The 20531-nt window shown below is 44.5% G+C and overlaps 1 protein-coding gene across 7 annotated transcripts in view; it reads right to left on the reverse strand.

Moving 5' to 3' along the window:
- Positions 1–302: 302 nt before the first annotated feature.
- Positions 303–20531, reverse strand: part of Pde4d (phosphodiesterase 4D) — a 1097876-nt gene continuing 1077647 nt past the window's right edge. For all 7 annotated transcript variants that reach the window (XM_050160342.1, XM_050160343.1, XM_050160344.1 and 4 more), the window contains 7 exons: positions 20195–20293; positions 18975–19139; positions 17732–17831; positions 8614–8768; positions 6798–6920; positions 5958–6140; positions 303–5130 (listed from right to left, as the gene is read on the reverse strand). In XM_050160342.1, the coding sequence (XP_050016299.1) occupies positions 4714–5130; positions 5958–6140; positions 6798–6920; positions 8614–8768; positions 17732–17831; positions 18975–19139; positions 20195–20293 (1242 nt within the window). In that variant the 3' untranslated portion in view covers positions 303–4713. The remainder of the gene's footprint in view (positions 5131–5957; positions 6141–6797; positions 6921–8613; positions 8769–17731; positions 17832–18974; positions 19140–20194; positions 20294–20531) is intronic.

Raw genomic sequence — 20531 nt, forward strand, 5'->3', positions numbered from 1 at the left:
CATGCAGATGGGTGTCTAAGTAATTCTTGTACATCAGAGTGATAGATTAAAAGTAGGTGGCCCCTTCCTGGACCTCCTTAGAAAGCAGTGTGTTTCATCTTGTCTGTCATATAAGTGAACGGAGGGATTTTTATATCAAAAGAGTAGCATCATTTGGTTTCACCCAGTTATGAATATCTGTCCTGATATGAGATCACTAACTAGTCTGTCACATCACAAAATGGTCACTACTGCTGGAAATGTGTGCTGAGTGAAATGCCATGTAAAACATGATTTCTCTGGAAAAGACCAAATCATAACTAGGCAGAATCAACCCATGCTTTTATTTTCATTGCATATAAAAATTTTATATGAAGGTATTGATGTACAGTACTATCCCCATGGGCTGTAGGAGAGGCTAAGAAACCACTAACAGAATCACCATCTGTGATGATCACACACAGTTTACCACGCGGAAAACACACCCAAAGAAAGGAAACAGTTAAAAAAAAAACTGAAATCTGTAAGGATGTATTTTGTAAGTATAGTGTTCCGTTTGTACTGTTTAAAACAAAAGTAATCAAATTCCTTTGGGCCAGGGCTGCTAAAATCTACAGTTTGTGTCAAAAAATAAAATAACAGGAGGATAACAGGAGGCTCATTTTTCCTAGAAAGAAAGAATCTGTCTTTTCACTGTGTCACACGTGCTAAGGGCTGAGCTGTAGTGTGACGTGGCCACATTTTCCACCAGGAAGCTCTCGTGGCTTTCAGGACTTGCCATTGTGCAAGGTCACACTTAACAATCCTACAAGGACAGACGTTTTACAGAAACTATTTCAGAGAGACATGAGTTCGTTACATTATGGGAATTGGCATCGTCACAGAACTATGTTTAAGTTAGATGATTTACATGGATACATACGTATAGATTCAAACAGTGTGTATGTATATGTATTATACATGTGTATTATGTATTATACATATATAAATTTGATCTTGGAGAAAAAAATAGTATTAAAAATTGTATAATTTTTTGGTATGACAGGAAGCTGGTGAGCTGAGGGCTAACCAAGATGAGTGACCCATGCCTCCTGTTTCAAATCAAACTCATCTTCCTGTAAGGTCCAGAAGCCAACAAGCCATTCTATAATCACTGGAGAAGTACGTTTCTCTAGTACAGGTTTGGGAGTAAGAAAACCAATGCCGTATGTCCAAGTGAAATGGCTCCCAGCATTCAGCTGGGAAACAGTCACCATCCATGCAGCCATGCTCCATAGAAACAGGTGCTTAGGAGCACGCATCTCAAAAGTGTCAGGAGGTTCTCCAGCAGTGATGTCTAGTCTTTGTAAAATCCAGCTATTGCCAGAAATTCCATCAGGGAAGCGCGTGGATACAAAACGCCCAGCCCAAGCCACTATCACCTTACTTTGTAATGCAGCAAAACAGAAGAAAATATTGGTTACAGTTAAGGCACAGCCCTGGGACCAAAGACCTGCAGCTATGATATTTAAATTTATATATCTTTATGTATTTTATATTTTTCTTGAATCTTCCATAAACAAGCTCTATGATGACAAGACTATATTACAGAAGAAAAGAAAAAATGTACAAGGAGTATGTATACACACCATTCATTCTCTCACCAAGAGTTTCCAAATATGTCAACACCATCCCACCATGGGACGATGTTTTAATAAGAACTGATAATTTACAATTAACATTACATTATGTACATTGCAATAAATACACGGTTGTAAACAGACAAACAAGACTGTATTACAGGTAAGGTCATTTGGTGAGAAAAAAAAATGCATGGCACAGAAAATAAATAATGCATTAAAATTATCATAAAGCTTTCTTTAAAATCTGTTTCATTCAAGTTTTTTTTTCTTTCCTTATCTGCATTTTGTTCTATCTATACTGTTTATTCGTATCTTTGAACTGATGTGAAGGAAAACAAAATGAAGACAGCGTTATCGCCTTCAGTAACTTGCAAGCTGAAATGTACTGGTTTTTATGCAAACTTGGACTTGGTTTCCCCCGTACAGTACCCAGATATTGCATTTTCTTATGGCATTTTAGGAAATAAAGCCACTTGTATAAAGATGCTCTTTTTAATGCAGTGTGTACTGTGAACCACACTTTGGTGAGAGAGTGAGTGAGCAAGGGGCACGGTAAAGGGGGGTAGGGGTGGTGAACAGATATTAGGTATAGGACGCTAGTCTCTTACTCTTGGATATTATGTGTCTGCTACAGCTTGATTGTCCATCGGTGGCTGCCGTTGTAACACAGTGCCATTAAGAACCAACGCGGGCTCCGTTAGTGCGGTTACCAACCCTGGCAGGTATGAATCTGTTTGACATATTGCTGTTCTTTTCATTGTGAAGACTGCAGGCACTCTGTGAGGGAAATGCCACGCGGAGGGAGGGGAAGAAGCGAGAATGATTTAGGAAGGGGGAAATCTTTCAACTCTAGACTCTTTGCCCTTCCTTCGGGAGCCCCTTCAGGGATACATAAAATGAAAAGAGAAACAGGTGCCCAAATGTCTTGTGAAAAGTCTGGTCACACGAGGCGGATTATGCTCCGTTTGCTCTTTACGAGGAAGGGAAGCTGGCACTCCAGCGGTCAGTTATTTGATGCTTATCCTGTCCTATGGTAAAGATCAGAAACCTTTTTTTGTAGCAAAGGTTCTAAGCATCCTTGGGACTAAAGAGATTGAAGCAGGGTTTCGGTTCAGCTTGGGTGATTTCCCTGGCTGACGACTTACTTTCTCAGTGACTAGCCCACAACTTCCTTGAGAAGTTTTAGGTATGTTTTTTCAGACTTACGATTTTTCATTTAGTTATATGCCACCCTCCCTTTTACTCCCCCCATTTGGTCGGATGCCAAAAAGAAAAAATTAACATGGCCTCCAAACTCCGAGGATCCACCTAAGTCTCAGACTATACATATGCTGCCTGAGGCGGACTATGATCAGCAAGTTAACACTGGGAGTTAATATATAAAAATCAATAGAATTTCTGGGGCTGAAATCTGGAATTCCCTCTTAATATTGTATTGAGGCAGGGTCTGTCAAGCCAAGGTTTTAGATTGCATTGTATAACTACCCCGCCCTGGTGCCAGTGGCACCATCAATTCTGTGTGTCTGAAGTAGTCCTTCCTATAGGGCAAGTTTATGGAGCGATAATAATTGATGGCAATTTTCTGGGAGAGGAGCTGCTACCCTTAGAGTGACTTTCCAGGGACACTCCTCATGGAGGTCTTACGTCCATGGGCAGTTCAAACCACAGTTGTCCCGGTCCTGGCTGAGAGAGTCTGCTAGCATTCTTCAGAACTGCGAATGCACGCTTAGCGTGTTTCCCTCCGCAACCCCAGAGGGAAAAGCTAGTGATGACACAGAACCGTGTGGCAGAAAGGAACGTCAACCCTAACGACACTGACACCCTTGACAGGACCCCACCTAGAACACGGGCAGAGGCTGGAACACACATTAGACAGTACAGTGGAGGACAAATGTCTCTCTTATTGTACCCGGCTGTGAGCAACAGTAAAACTGCTGGGCGAATGTGTCGTGACTGTAAGGGACACAGAAAAAGAAAAAGGCATCAGAAGGCAGTAGGTAGGAAGATGCCTGAAACAGACCGACTCTCAGCTACTGGGTATTTCTATATCGCCCCATTGACTTCAGACAACACCAACTGAGGACTGAGCTTCCAGGAGGCTTAAGACACATTTGACAGAATGCACAGAAAGGATTACAGAATAAATACTCACTTCGCACACCACGGATGTGACGGAGAGCAATTCTCCTGGTTGGGGGGGGGGGAGGACTGAAATAAGAGACGGGAGTCAACTGACACTTACAAAAAGGGTTTCCGGCAACAGAAAGTTGTTTCTCTGTTTTAAGGTATGGAAGTCATTGGTATATAAAACAAGAGATCACTACAAATCAGTTAATTGCTATGAACTCTAAGGTGCAAGTAAAATTTGTAAATGAGATTTATCCAGTGTAGTAGCACTGATCTGTACTGAAAACTTGCAAGTTACTCCTTAGAAAAAAATAACCAGTGGCAGATGAAGTTCTGAACAGTTTTTTTTTAAATATAATACCTCAATACATTTAATAATAAAAGTAAGCTCTACAAAAAATCTGTTTTACATATCATACAAAATGTAGAGGTGAGTGCGGCTCACTGAACCACACTGTTCAGTCATGTATCAGGAAGACTTGAAATTAGAAAATTATGCAATTTCTGCGGCTCATCCTCCTCCTGGGCACAGACTGACGCTGTGTCCTGTTCATGACACTTTCATTGCTTCGTCTGCGAGTTCACTCCGTCCCTCAAGTGCCTTCCTTCTTTAAAATTTCTGCAAACAAACCAGGAAGAAATCCTGCCATCTACATCTACTTTGGGGCAGCCCGATGAGCCAAGCTCCCTCAAAAACAGATGGAGTTGGTTTTCTCTGCTCTGTCAGCTCTGCCAAGCTGAGAATCACGTCAAAATCGTGTTCGTGACGACGGTTCCCCCTTGCTCCGATGACATGGAGGTGAAAGAACTGGTTGCGGTATTCCTGAGCGCCAGACTGAGTAGTTCAAGGTCAGTTTTGTTCAACAAACGTCCTGGCAGATGATAGTGAGGTGTGACCATGGTTGTGGCATGTGACATGCACTTTGGAAACAATTTTTTTTTTCTACTAAAAACAAAAAAAAAAAGTGAGACAGTCTTTACACTGTTACGTGTCAGGACAGCCATCGTCTATGACACAAGTTTCGGGCTGGCTTGCCTCCTCCTCTGCTACAGCCTCCTCTTCGACCTGCTCATCCAGGGGAATTTCTGTGGACTCTGAGTCTTGAGTGCACAGCGTCTTGGAGTCGCTGCAGCTGGTGTCTTCCTCCACTTGACTTCCGCTGTCCTTCTCAGTGTCTGACTCGCCGTCTTCCTCCAAAGTTAGTTCAAACTGGAATTTTTCAGTTTGGCCCTGCCGGCCCTCCTCTTGGTCGTCGGGTGCAGGGGAGGGGCTCTGGGGGATTGTGCTCTGGTACCACTCACGATTGTCCTCCAAAGTGTCCAAAATGTCCTGGGCATCAGGGTGGACGAGGTCTGCCCATGTCTCCCAGAGTGGATGAACGATATAGTCTATGAAGCCCACCTGGTCAGAAAAGAAAAGAAAAATTCAGTGGGGACTTAGAACCTCCAAAAGGCTCAACCAGACTCAACCAGACCATGGTTCCCCATCGAGCCTGCATACAAGACTACTAACTTGGGTTCGGTACATTCATCACTATTGGGAGCCAACAGATGGTGTAAGTGTTGCTACTAGCTAGCCAAAGTTAGAACTCTTAGTTCAAAGGATGCTTACAATATAGAGAATACTAGTTATTTACATGGACTGAGAGATAGCTCAGCAGCTAAGAGCACTGCCTATTCTTCCAAAGGTCCTGAGTTCAATTCCCAGCAACTGCATGGCAGCTCACAACTGTGTGTAATGAGATCTGGTGCCCTCTTGAGGAAGAGACTTGGTCAGTGGTCATCAGCTTAGACCATGAAGCCCAATATGGACAAGTTCAACCTCCATATACCTCCATATACGGGCTGTCCATGCATGCTTCAGCATTGCCAGGGCAAAAATTTCATTTTCATTTTTTTTTCAGCTGTTTACATAGTTGGGCCTGGGGCCTGGACCTTATTTGAGAATAGTCAGTTTGTAGAGAACCCAGATAACTGAAATAAGCCAAGCATTCTATTTACAGAAGTACAATAGATGACTATAGTCACACGAATGAATTATAGTAAAATATGTGTGGCTGTATGACTGTAAATCCTAAGAGTCTTTGGCTCATCAACAGCAGTGAAATCTACCGTGTCAAATCCAAATTAATTAACAAAAAGGAAAACATAAAACGCAGGGAGGTGTGAAGCTAGAACAGCCAACCGCTTCAGCTGCGGCTCAGCCCGTTCTCCGAGTTGGGGCTTTACCTGTGATTTTTCCACAGAGGCGTTGTGCTTGTCACACATGGGACTGATCTCCATGCCACGTTCCCGCTCCCGGTCCCCCTGGCGGAAAAACTCCTCCATTATCCGGTCCGTCCACTGGCGGTACAGCTGGAGCGGCTTCGTGGGGTTGCTCAGATCTGCACAGTGCACCATGTTCTGCAGGACCTAAGGCGGGCGGAGGCATTCTTTACTCAGCATCTGCATCAGGTGACCATGACGCTTAAAAATACATGTGGTGTCAGGCTTATTACAAACGGCTCAACCATGGGGGGGGGGGGAGCTCTGTGGCTCACACTTGATTAATAGTTCTGAATTATGCCATTTCTGCACCTAAGTGTCATGAGAGACACTGCGTTCATGAATTATCAAATTCCAAAGATGCTTAAATGGCTGGTCTTTGGATGTTAAGTTGTTGTTATTGTATATGCAAATAAACAGGTCAATAAGATTTTACCTGTTTAAGTACAAAGGACTGGGTACGTGTTTTCTTTGTCTCATCTGTCTTTTGCCTGTATATTATGACTTCTAATTGTGTGCTTGTATGGATTTTCTTTATATGTGTTTCTTGTATTTTTTTTTAAATTCTGTTTTGCTTTCTAAATGAAAGGGAGGAAAGGACTTGGGGGTTGAGTGGGTGGGGAGGCAGGAAGGCTCGGCGTGAAGGTGGGGAGGGAAAGCTATGATCAGAAAAATATTGTACAAAAACCATGTTTCTCAATTAAAAAAAAAAGATAAAGATCCTGCCCGTAGCTTCTGGACATACGAGATGGGACAGAGAGTCACTGACGTATGCATAAAGAGCAAACACAGACGCCAACTTACCTGGATCCTGTCAGAATAGTTGTCGAGGAGGAGGACACCAGAACTTGTCACCTTCTTCGTTTCCACCATCGTCTTCAAATCAGCCAGCAGGTTCATGTGCTTTGACATGTCTGTCGCAAGTACCTGGCAAGGCAAAGATTATTTCATGAGGGAAGAAGGCCGAAAGGAAGAAAAAACAAAACAAAACTGCCAAGGGACAGAGAGATTATTTTGAGTCCGAAAAGGAAGAGAGAAACACTGAATTCTACTGACATGTGGAAATGGGGAGCTCTTTTCCTCTTGGCTCTCAAGTTTTCCCAGAGCCCAGAAAAACACATACAACACAGAAACCTGAAGTACCTGGCCACCACTTTCAAGATAAATACACCATCTTACTTCCTGTGTTTGTTCTGAACTAGGGAGCCATACTGTACCTAGCTGATTCAAGGCTACTCAGATACACTTGGGATACAAAATATTTGGGTTGGTTTGTTTTGCTGATCTAGGAGGAATGATGTCTCCCTATGAACAACAAACATAAAGGTAAAAGTGTACACCGGGAGCTGACGAGATGGCTCTGTGGGTAAAGGTGCTTGTCACCAAGGCTGCGATCTGAATCTCATCTTTAGGACCCAGGCGGTGGAAGGAAAAGAAATGATTCCCACAAACCATCCTCTGAGTCCACAGGTACACCAGGGAGTGTGTGCGTGCACACATACCCAAACAGAAATTAGTAAGTGTAATTTAAATCTAACCCTATTGTGGGGCCCATTCTCTATGGAAAGATACCTTAGCCTAGGCACTGGGAAGTGGGGTGGGGGTAAGGAGTTGCTTGGTCCTGCTTTAAGGAGGTGATGGTAGGACTTAATTGACTTCCCAGGGGAGGCCTTACCATCTCTGAGAAGCTGGTGGGGAAGTAGTAGGGGAGAGGTGAGAAGGGGAACTGGGATTGATTTGTAAAAACAAAAAGGATAAACTGTAAGATCAATGCTAATATAAAAATTTTAAAAACTTAAGTATAATTTTATACTACCCAGAGATTCCTCTGAATAATGTACGCAGGGAAAAGAGTCTAGTTGAGGGGATTTCTGTGTGGGTGGGAGGTGGACAGACTCTGCTGGAGCTGCAGGGAATGGCCTGTATTTGCTGAGTCATTCTTCTCTGCCTGTCACTGGCCAAGAGAAGAAAACAGCCTGCATACTAAGTCTTCTGGTTTACGTTCCTCTCATATATTATATCCTGACTAGAGTTTCCCCTCCCTCCCATCTCCCCAAGTCTCTCTTCTCTGCCATTTCCACACCCCTCCACTTCCTCTCAGAAAAGAGTTGGCCTCCCAGGGACATCAACCAAACACCCATACATGGCATAGCTATTTTCAATAAGACTAGGCACACAATATCACATCAGGGCTGGAGGAGACAACCGAGAAAGGAGGAAAAGGGTCTCACAAGTAGGCAAAAGAGTCAGACAGCCCCTGATCCTCTGTTAGCAATGCCACAAGAATAGGAAGCTACTCAGCATAACACCAAATATTAGATGGAGCTTGGGGAGTTCTGCAGAGAATGGGGGGGGGGGAAGGATCGGAGGAACCAAGGGGTCAGGGGCACTATGAGGAGGCCCGCAGAAGCAACTGGCCAGGACTCGGGGCTTGCAGAGATCAGGGAGCCTGCAGGGGTCTGACGGATGCTGCTGGTCTTAAATCCCAACTGTTAAGAACAGAGATGCTATTATAGTCAAATACTGCCAGGGGCAGCAGAGGCAGTTTCGACAGGTCCATGTCCCAATCTAGCCCTGTATCATCTCTTAAGAACGTGAATCAGTTTTGTTAGATACTCACAATGTCAATGACCATTTTCCTTAAAGATTGTCTTTGCTTTTTGGTCAGATTCTGGAAAATGTCACAGTTTTCTTCTTGGAGCAACTTGAAACCCACGGCCAAGTGATGGTTCTCGAGGACGGAGGAGTCGTTGTACATCAAGGCAAGTTCTGAGTCTGGAAGAAGGAGCAGGGGCAATGTCACCAAGGCTACTTACTTAGTGTCTCTCTCACTCTTCAAACTGTACGGTAACTCCAGGAGCTGAGACAGGAGGATAACGAGTTAGAGGCTGGTCTGGAAACAAACCCCCAAGATTTTTGATGCCTTGTGTTTAGGATATAGTTGTCTCTGAATGTCTTTTCCATCACCCACAAGCAAACATGTCAAATAATCTAAGAACCGAAAGAAAGCCCAGATCTTAGGAGGCGATTGCAATTTGACTGCTAGGCGGTCCTTTCAGGCAATTCTCTGGAGTGGAAGAAGTGGACCAGTATCTTTTCAGAATCAGCTATCAGCCCAACAGACTGTGGCATTATTCCTAACACCCGCACCACATCCTAGGCAGGAGGTGTCGTTTCCTGATCACTGTGGAACACTTGCCCTGATATGGTGGTCGGATCACGGGTGCAAGGCTGTTTATACACAGAGCAAGTCCCAGTATTTGGTTTGCTCATAGTGCTTGTCCTTCTAAATGACCCCCTGCCCCCTTCACACACACACACACACACACACACACACACACCACAAGTGTTTCTGGCCATGCTCAGTGCTCTAAGAGTGTGAACTGCCTTCCTGCCTGCCTGCTCGTGGCTCCGCACACCCTGTGCACACCCATCTACAGACTCGTGATAGAGAGATTCTGTACTTCAAGTATTGTTTCAGATCTGTGGATTAATGGCAGGAAGATACTCTGCCTCTTCCTAGTCCCATAAGCAGCAGACCTGGATATAGGAAGCCTTTGGTTTTTAAGATTTATCTTTATGTGTCTAAGTGTTTTGCCTGAATGTGTGTATCTGTACCATATGCATGCCCGATGCCTGCATAGGCTCCCCTGGAACTGGGGTTACACATTGAGAGTTGCCCTGTGGGTGCTGGATTTCGAACCCTGGTCCTCTGCAAGAGCAGCCAGTGCTCTTAACTGATCTTTAAGAGTTTCAAGACACTTTATTTTGCTTCCTTGTGTAGCTGTCAAGATTGAGAGCACAGTCATTCAATCTTCACTGTCACTAAGGCCCTAAAAAAATACACCCAGTGGCTTCTTCTGAGAGCAAGCATCAGACGACTTACTGATTGCTTTGAAGGAGTTAGGACAAAGGAGGCTTGGGATGTGCTCTCCAAGGAGACCCTATGATCTCAGGAGAACTACACACAAAAGAGCACATCTAATCCACTGCTCTCCACACCAGAAACAGGAGAGTGCAGAGCTTCCGGAGGAGATGTGCAAGTTTATGGTTCACTTTTATTTTGTCTGGAAAAATCAATACCGTTGAAAGGTAATGTCTGACTAAGTCTTGCTCTTTCCCATGCTAGGGATCAAATTTACTTTTAAATAGTCTATGAAAGCCCATGGATAAACATGTAGAAGTCAGAAATTTAAAATGATATGGGATCTGAGCACGAGACAGTGTTATATACACATCTTAATCATACTAAACAAGCAAATGCTGGCAGGAAGGCATAATGTCTAACTCATAGAAATAAATATGACTTCATCTACCAGGGTCCTTTTAGGAGAATAAACATATATGTAGATAAGGGGCATTAACATAGTATTTCTGTAAGTTCAGGTGAATCCTAACAGGTTTATATTCCCTCTTATTTATAGAGAGAGGCAGGGCAAGCTGAGGCAGGGCGGGTGCTGCCTCCAGAAAGGTGATCTGTCCTGTGGAGATCACCTACTCAGTCTGGGTAATCAGCTGCTCCAGTCTGATGCTACTGAAGGCAACCAGGACCAGGTAGTAAAATCTTAGTTTTAAATAAAAAAAAAAAAAACTAGCATTTAAGAAATTGAACCCCAGGGTCATCATTTAACTTTCTGTACTTGTCACTGAAATTGCACTAGTCACATGTAAGACAGAAGGCAAGGGTCTATAGCACCTGCTAAAGATGCTAACCCAGGACTTGTAAGTAGAGTCCATAAAGTTCACACTGCAGTACAATGTACACAGAGAAAATAAGGCGTGGGAGGATGGGCGGAGAGGCTAGGTGACCAGCCACTCTTCTGTCAGGGGTTCTATGAAATCATTCTTGATTGCTGAACACGATCCCAGCACTCTGGACCATTAGAGAGCATTGCTCCTAGTCTGCTCTTCTCTCTGAACGTAGTCTGCTTCCTTGACCCTCCCAACCTACTTAGAGACTTGAGTCTCTAAACAAAATTAAAGGTTACTTCTGGCCATCTGGTTTCTACTAGACACTTCCCTTCTTCCTAACTTAAAAGCACTGAGAAGAGAATATTCTAAAGTCGCCACATTCCGGGGACTCAGCTGCCCTGGTGTTGTAAGTGGTTGCCATGGTGTATCTTCAATGCTCACCCCTCTCTTAGGAAGATCTGAAGGTGATAGCCATTCATAAACAAAGAAAGTGAGTCTTAGGAAAGGTGGCATTGTCAACATCACACAGCTGGGACACTCATTTAAAGGCAAGCTGTCTCCAGACTCCTCATTTCAAGATGATGCTATAATATTTTTAAAAAAGGAGCTAACAGTGAATCCACCCAGCCCTGGGTTTTTCTTTTTGAGAAAAAAATGCCTTTTTTTTTTTTTTTAAAATTGTTGTTTCGGTTTTATTGCTGAGCTGTTTCTATCTTATTTTAATTTTGAAAAAAAGGCCTTGCTCCAAAAATCCTACAATCCTGTGCCATGAATCGCCTACTGAGCGCTGTACATAGCTCCAAACAACCACCCCGTTTGCTACTGGCAAGCCCAAGCACCGCTGGACCAGTGAAGTCACAAGGCATTTACTTGCACGGCAGCGGAGACCCAGAAAGAGACTTCCTTTATTCTGAGTCATGAAATAAGCTAGCAACAGTTTTTCCTGCCATTCGGTAATAGGCCAGAGTGACACACCCCAGTGAGGAGAATGTGGCTCCCAAATCCACCCAGGCCTGGGGATCATGAGGTCCTCTCTCGGGTGTAGCAAGTGTGGTATGTAATTATTCTTCCACCTTAGAAGGGATGGCCCAGCATGCCCTACCACTGGACCCTTCTATATTTCACTAAGGGATGGAGCTCCTGGACTTTGGCTGAATCTATTTCCCAACCAAGGTCATTTTACCATCAGCAGATGTCCTAGGAAAGCTGGGAGCTCACTGTACTTGAGCCAGTCATGGGAAGTGATTCTGACTTGGACTTTCAGCAATTTATTCCTGCGAGTGCAGCAAAGGCGGCTCTTGTCCTGACACACCCAGAAACACAAGCCATTGACGTGTGTCTGATCTGGGAATTCCCATCCCAGGGCTCATCATTTTCAACAAGCGTTTGGTCCAGTGACATTGGGAGCAACCAAGCAATGTCATCACCTTCCCGAATCTCCTAAGAAGTGCTGGGAAGATATGGAATCACTCAGAATCTCATATCCTACCAGGGGTTGATATGAAGTACCTGAGGCTCATCGTGAGTATCTCTGAATATACTTCATAATACAGCCTTATCAGTATGTTCTTTACTACAAGAAATAGAATGATCAGTGTTTCAAATCCAAGAGATGAGACAGCGCTAGAAACACACAAAGCAACCCAGAAAATGCATCCTTAGAATTCCACTCCTCCTATATCACCTTTCAAAGCCAGGTCTCCAAGAGTCATGCTTCCACAGTGACACATAGCCTGAAGGACAGATACAGATATATACATTCCTCTCTGTTTACTGCAGGAATTAGCTCAGGTTCTTATAGAAGCCAAGAATGGCCTCAATCTTCAGGCCTTGTACAAGCTGGAGAGTGAAGAAGTCACTGGCAACTCAGTCCTTCCAAAGACCCGAGACAGGGAATGAGGTGAGAGAGAGGGAAGGAAGGAAGTGCCAGCTCCAGTCGGGAGCTCTGCAAACCAGCAGCACTGATGTCTGAGAGCAGGGGACAACACATGTCCCAGTTCTGATTAAGAATGCCATTTGCCTCCCTTCACCCCATCTATATTGGTGCCCATTCACCTGGGTCAGGGTGCTCTGTTCTCAGTCTGCTAATTCAGATGCTAACTTCACGCAGAAACATTCCATTGGGCTCACCGCAAATTAAGATTTTCCAGTTCTCTAGGTAGCCCTAGTAACTGTACATCTTAGACTGTGAGCTTGCGGAGGGCAAAGCCTGCCTGCTGTCACTTTGCCAATGCTGCGGTCGTGCGCTAAGGGCAAGAATTTCCTGTTAATCTTGTGGCAGGGTAAATAGACTTAGATGAATTTTCTTCTACAGTGCTAATTGCAACGTGGGAGAAATGTGATGGCCTAAAAAAGAGCTCTACAAAAATTTCAAAAATTTAGATAAATTGAACTTAAGCTGTCCAAAGCTCAGAACCGGCAAGCGTTCAGGAGATAGAATGTAGGTGGCGTAACTATAAGGGAAATGTAAATGCATCTAGGCTTTCTGTTGGATCAAAGGAAGCAATATTTCCGAAAGGTATAAAATGAGAGACTTTACTCACAGTATATACTTTCAAAGTGGCAGCCTCTGAAGGAAATGGGTGATTTAGTGTTAATTAACAGAGTCAAGTTGATTCATCTGTGTGTCTTCTACTTTTCAATGAAGATCATCCACTATGTAAGCCCTGGCCTGTCTGGAACTTGCTACATGTGAGAAGAAGATCTGGGTGAAGCCACGCAGGCCGGGAGCAGGTCAGAGTGCAGGGGTGAGGGGTGGGATAGGGGTAGGGGGGTGGGGGATTACACCAAGAGTGAAAGCCACGCCCTCTCTCCACTCCTGTCACTTAGCTGGGCTCAGCCCAGTGTTTGACAGGACAGCAGGCTCCATTATGTCTCTGCGTCACTGGAGGCACGAAACAGTCATCTGTGTAATGGTTACTGAAAGGAGCCGGGGTGAAGAAGGACAGGAAAGAGAGGGCAGTGGTGGAGGGAGGGTTAAATCAAGGTCTATTATGTACATGTATGATAACATCATGACATAAAATCAAAGTATTTAGACATACATGTAAAATGTTAGTGTGAAATTGTTATAAAGTATACTCTTTTAATATAAAAGACTTCTAAATAACATGTTTCTGAAACTACCCTCTCCCCCTCACTTCATCTGCGCTCCATGCCCTGACCCTGCCTGGCTTCCTCCTGCATGGAGTTTCATCTCGAGATATCACTTATTAAGTTGTCTCTTATAGCACAACGCAAGTTATTATGAGCAAGACCTTGCTCGGCCCTGTTCTCTGCATAATCATAATTGTCAAAAATGATTTTGTCCTTATCTCAAAGGTTTGCATAGACAAAGATCTCAATATAAACCACGACCACAGCCATGGGAAACGGTGAAAATGATATGAGAGCTTGCTAATCTCTGTAAAGTACATATACTGGCATCTAGATTCCACTCCGGCTTACTCTGATGTAATGTCTCTCTGCTCTCGGAAACCCAAAGACACAAGCTTTGAATACCAATGAGTGGGAATGAATCTTCCTCCCCAAACTCGGGCATCTTTCCTATAAACAAAGCATACTCTTTCCAAGTAAAATATAACACCATTCATGTTCGGTACCTTTCACACCGTTTACGTTTTCAGAAAATAAAACTTGAAAGTCAAATGATCTTTTCACCATAAATACCTTTCGTATGGTGCAGTCAAAGCTTTATGAAGCTTTTTGCACTTTCTGGGTTGCTTTATCTGCACTGTCTTCACGAGAATACAGCAGCATTCCACCTGGAGTTTCAATTTCTCTAGGCCCTGTGTCCACAGACCTCTACGTCCTTAAGGCATCCATTGTATACTAAAGTCCCAAATGGCCACGTCTCATCATCTCTGCCATGTAGAAATGATCGCCCTGTTCTCAGAACCTCCACGTGCTTTCAATAAGCACAGATACCCACAGTATGAAACCATGCGGTCCCCAAACTAACACATCAAGTCTAAGATCACAGTTAAGAGGCAGGGGCATGACCGCACTGCAAATCACGCCAACAGTAAGTATACCCTGGGACGCGCCTTTTTAAGTTCACTACGCCTTAAGAGATACAGCCATCTAACTGTGGGTATGAAATGACGACGAAAACTCAAGATTTCTTTGTAACAAGAACCAGCTTCAACCTTTGGCTTTGGCTGTTGGAAGGGCCAGCTCTGAGTCAAGAGGTTGAGAGTGTGCTTGCCTGACTCACTCATGAATGCCAGAGAAAACAAAAACTTAAGTCTCGCTCTGAAGGGTTACTACCCAAGAAAAATAAACACATAATTTTGACAAATTATTTCTTAAAGGTCTTGTATTTGTTATTTTTAAGGTCGCCAGAGATTCGTCTGCTGCATGCTGTGCATATAAACCGTGTGTCTTAGTGGAAAGGAGAAAAGGGGGGGAGGGAGGCAAGAGTGCAAGCTGTGGTCACCGCTCAAAGCAGAGGCGGCGACTCTGATCAGCCCTGGAACGTGTCTGTGGACGACGCTGCACTGCTGAAGACTCATTGCCTCACCACAACCCGACAAGAGTGGCTCTCGGAACCCAGGGCTTCCCATGTGGCTGTGGTCCCACCGATCATCACAACGCTAGAAGGAATTCACTTCCAGAAACAGGACTGGTTATCAGCTCTCTACCTAGGCACTGTCACCAGAAAAACGTACCAAACAGACACCACTGGACGCTTCTCTACGTTTACAGGCATCCTCCGTGTTTTCCCCTATCTGCTTTATTGGCTCTCAATCTTTAGAGGATGGAACTATGCTAGCAGAGACGACAGACTCCACAGATGCCCTGCTGCCCACCACGGTCCCACCGGTGCCAGCCAAGTCCCAACTGGGTTTGGGGGTTTCACAGAAAGAAACAGGACTTGTCCCTGTTATCCTTCAAAAGGACAGCAGACTACTCGAAAGACTGACTTTATTATGACTGACTTAAATGTGTCGTCTGTTCCTAATTCTGGCGCCACTGTAAGGGAACACACAATAGCATATATGGAAGAATGCAAAGGAAATAGTCTTTCAGTGTTTGGTGTTACTAACTTAGAGAGACAATGTCTTTCTTACATGTCAAAAATTAAATCTAAACAAGGTATATTTATGTATTTTGATGTGGGAGTGTCATATATCAATCTGTTGATTTCATTGGTTAAGCAATAAAGAAACTCCTTGGCCCTGATAGGTTAAAACATCGGTGGGAGGAAGAGGAAGTGAGCTCAGACCCGACAGCTCTGCTCTCTGGAGCAGAGACGCCATGCTCAGCTCTCCCGGGTAGACTCGACAGCTCTGCTCTCTGGAGCAGAGACGCCATGCTCAGCTCTCCCGGGTAGACTCGACAGCTCTGCTCTCTGGAGCAGAGGCCCTGCTTTTGCTCTCCCCGGCACACGTGATGAAACTCCGACCCAGGATGGACGGAGACTAGAATCTTCCCGGTAAGCGCACCTTGGGGTGCTTACACAGATGATTAGAAATGGGCTAGTCCAGGATGCGAGAATTAGCCTAGAAGAGGCTAGATAGAAATGGGCCAAGCAGTCTTTAAATGAATACAGTTTGTGTGTTGTTATTTCAGGCATAAGCTAGCAGGCGGCCGGGGTGCTGGGGACGCAGCCCCGCCGCTCCTTATTTCAACAGTATTTGTTGAAATCTATACCAATAAGAACATACCAAGAAATGCTTGAGTCTCAAAATACTGAATCAGGCCAGATTGAAAGAAAGTACCAGGATACACTGCACCATGTGACCTATCAGGCCTTTTCAGAAAATGCTCCCTCTCCCCTGAACTGCAGAACAAAGCAAGCACTGCCCCTAATAGAGTCAATGGTGATAACAGTTATGTAAATGTTTCATGACTCCTGGAAGAGCCCTGTTACAGGTTCTCATAAAGCAAGGGGAACAAGGAATGTGATCTTATCTGACCAGTAAGCACCTAACACTAACACCCCAAATGTGGTCTGCCAACCACACATCCCAGGAGGCACCTGGGTCCTCTGACCTCCGAGCTTGGATCCATTTGTGAATCACTAGCGTGTATTTTGTTCTGTTTCTACGGAGGTTATTTAAGGGCACAAATGTGGATCTAAACAATCTTCTAAACAATCTTCCAGACCTGAATTAAGCCTTTCAAGGCACAGTCTCTCTTTAAGTCCTGTTACGGTAATGCTGGAAGCTGTGAAGGCCCTGATCCTAGGCTAGCCAGATTTCCACAGTACACAAGACAGTGTAACCCACAGTTTGAGCAGAAGAAAGTTTTTTCACATGAAAAAGAGTCACCGCTTTGCATTTCCCTTCATATAAAGGGGAACTTACAACATTAACCTACCATAGCACAGTGGGAAAGAATTAAGTCCTAGTAGAGTTAAGCCATTTACCTAGTAAATTCAAGCATTTAGGTAACGTTAAACCCTTCTCTAGACACCCTTACAGATGCTTGCTGTGTATCAGAGAGGTCACGACCTGATCCTCTAGAACTCCTTACATTTCTAGACACAGAGCTATCTCTTGACACGCTGAGAGGTCGCTGGGGGCTGAAATGATAGTGAAGAGTCAAAGACAAGAGGCTAGAAACTCAGTTCCTGTGACTTCCACAGAGAGATCTGAAAAGAAACCGAGGGGGCTGGGATCTGTGACGGTGGGGACGGAGAGCTACAGTTTCCAATGGGGATTAGTGATCTGTAGGTCGACGGAGGCTTAGTGTTGGTTCCTATGGGCTACCCACACCCTTGTCCAGGCACATGCTTTCACGGGTCTACCCACACCGCTGCACACACTTTCACCTCTGATTGCCTTCTGCAGAAATACCGTAATAAGCGACTTTTCGAGACGGCCTAGAGCACACAGATAATGTTCACACACCAACTGCCCGCTTTGCAAGAGGCCACGATCATATGCAGAGATAAAGTAGTGTTACACTATTTCTCAAACACATTTGCACATGTCCAAAGCACAGCATGGCCCTGGAGGAACACGGACTTACAAAACTCACTCAGTTATATTTTTTAAAACGCACACCCCCCCCCCCCAAAAAAAATAGGTCTCACTTACTTGTATTGATCAGAAACTGATTTGACACACCGGGATGATCCACGTCATGTATTGCACTGGCGAAAATGGCCGCGAGAATCTCCAAGTCTGTGAACACCGCCTGGGAAGCCAACAGCACAGGAAATATTACTATGCCATTCTAGGAAGGTATGAGTGAGAGCATCACATAAACAAGTGAGATCAACCCCCACATTCAGAGGGAACGTGGGGGGAGAGGCCTGGCAGCACCTTACTATGCTCCAGCAAGCAGTGGCCCTTTGGGTGAGTCTTTAAACTTTGGCTTCCAAGCAAAGCATTTTAGACATCATGGCAAAAATCACTCTTGTTCATTATAGTTTAAAAAAAAATATTAGAGGGTCTGAAACAATACTGGAAGGAAATATGAGCTTCTAAGCAGCTCAAATGATACTCTGAGAGTAACATCAACGACACCCACAGAATTATGAAAAGGAATTCCTTTCTCTCATCTTCCTGTCGCCCAAATCACCAGTTCTCAGCCTCAGTGCCATCAACGCTGTGAGTAGAGCACCGTGCCCATTATCCGGCTGTTTAGGGAATTCCTCATCTTGATTCACAGCATGCTAGGGGCATGTACAACCAACACCGTTTCCAGGAATTCCCCCAATGTGCCTGGGTCTCGGGGTGGAGAAGGAGAGCAGGGAAGAAATCACCCCCAGCTGGGAACAACTCAGCCAAATGATGAGGCATATGCAAAAGTTTACAAGAAGAGTCTACACTACACAGCAAATGAAAATCTTTCCCTCTGATGATTATGGAAATTAAATTCCTTTATGAAAGACTTAACGGAATAACTTCCTAGGATTTGGAAAATTTAAAAAGACAGTTCCTTCTAATAAAATTCTTGGAAAGTTATTAAGATGCTGCTTATGTTTTAAAAACATGACTGTCCTTTGAGTTTCAGCCATGAAACTAAAGTTCCAGAAAACAACCCAACGAGGAGTCAACAAGCCAGATGTGTGTGCACACTGACTGCTGGGCCACTTCAAAGATGCAGTATTACAAACAGATGGGTCCCCAAATCGTTGACCAATTCTCCCAGACAGAATTCATCAAACGATCTGGGCTTTATTAACCATGATTTTTCTCCTCTTTCTAAGTCAGCCAGTGTATTTCCAGGGAAGTCAGCTCTTGTCTGCACTGACACCCTGTTGACGTCAAAGAGAAAAAGAGCTCTTTCTAAGCAGCTAGTGAGGGTGAGTGAGATCTTAGAAAGCAGCCTGACCTCCAGCGCAGGGGTAGACAAGAGCACATGCGTGGACTGGACGACATCTGCAGCATGGATGTTGTTGTGATAGGCCACGTCGGCATGGTAATGGTCCTCCAGAGTCATCAGATACGTAATTAAAGTGTCTACTGGAATTTTAAATGTTTTCAATAAATCCCGTTCCTGTAAGAAAAGAAATCTTCTTAACATTTTTGTCTTTCTAGTAAAACTCATTTGCCCGAGTGCGGTAAAAGAGAATCACAGGCTGGTGTTGCCTACAGACAGCCCAGACACCAAACTGTGTTTTCTTACATCTATAGAAGGAAACGGAGCTATCTGGGCAGGGCAGAAGCTCTGGCAGGCACCCACCACTGAGCTGTCCTGCTGAGACCAACAATCCTGCATCTGAGGGGTACAGTGTTGGGAGTCGGCTGCCAGCCCTACGCTCCTAGTCCCAAGGCACCAGCCCCAGCTTCTCAGTGACATCCCTCCCTCACGTGGTACAAAGGCAAGAACAAGAAGTAGATATAGAAACGATGGCAGCCTACTAAAAATATACTCAAGAAACTATTTTCTCCGTGAGCCAGCAGGGGCTTGTTTGTCGAGAAAGTCAGTCACTGTTGTCAATACACTGTTTCCATTCCCCATAGTTCTTAAATAGAGACAAATACAGCTATGTGTGTTTTACACACACTCCTATTTATTATTATTTGTTCCTTATAAAGGAACAATAAAACAGAGCCATCAAAGTCAGTCAGGGGATGAGTAGACTGTATAATGCCGGATGCGGAGCTTAAAGGCTGGGCAGTCTGGGGGAAAAAATGACCCCAATGCCGGATCGTTGAAGCGTTATTGCTAACAGGTGATTGGACAAGGAGGCTACTAGCTTCATTAATGAATTCTCAGCGCAGTGGACAACCAGGAAGTAGGGCCCAGTGGAAAGAAGCAGGCCACTGGGTGCAGGCCTTTGGAGAGTTCGTTTTGTCCCAGGATGATTGCCTCTTCCCTGCCCCTGCTCTACTCCTCTCCCTGGATCTGTTAACCTCAGCGGAGCCTCTTTTGACGGTACCACATTTTCTACCCCCCCCCCCCCCGTGGTCTGCCTTATCACAGCCTCGAGGCCACAGAGTAGCTGACCAGACCCTCAGAAACGGAACCAGAACTAATCACTCCTCCTCCTAGAGGGATTTTCTTGGGGATGCTGTCACAGCGGAAGCAAATGACAGCCCCTTGGTTACCTGAAAGATGGTGTGCATGATAACAGTCAGGGGCCGGTTTCCAGACAGCTCTGCTATTCTGAAGACATGGAGACCCCACTTGTTCACGTCTTCTAGTTCCTAGGGGAAGAAAAACACCCAGAGAAGACAACGGTGAGCAGGAGGTGAGAATAAACAGAAGCATTTAAAAATAACTGACTTCAATGAGGAATATTACTAAAGTTAAAAAAAAAACCCACTCATTTTAAATGTAAAGGATGGGACATGTAAACACAGTCAAATTTAAGGCAAGTTCACTTAAATGAACTGAAAACCAAATACTGATTAATCGTGACTCTGATAGTAAATCACATTCATA

The sequence above is a fragment of the Alexandromys fortis genome, unplaced genomic scaffold (assembly GCF_014885135.2).
Source record: "Alexandromys fortis isolate MF-2015 unplaced genomic scaffold, M_Fortis_MF-2015_v1.1 scaffold_76, whole genome shotgun sequence".
Taxonomy (NCBI): domain Eukaryota; kingdom Metazoa; phylum Chordata; class Mammalia; order Rodentia; family Cricetidae; genus Alexandromys; species Alexandromys fortis.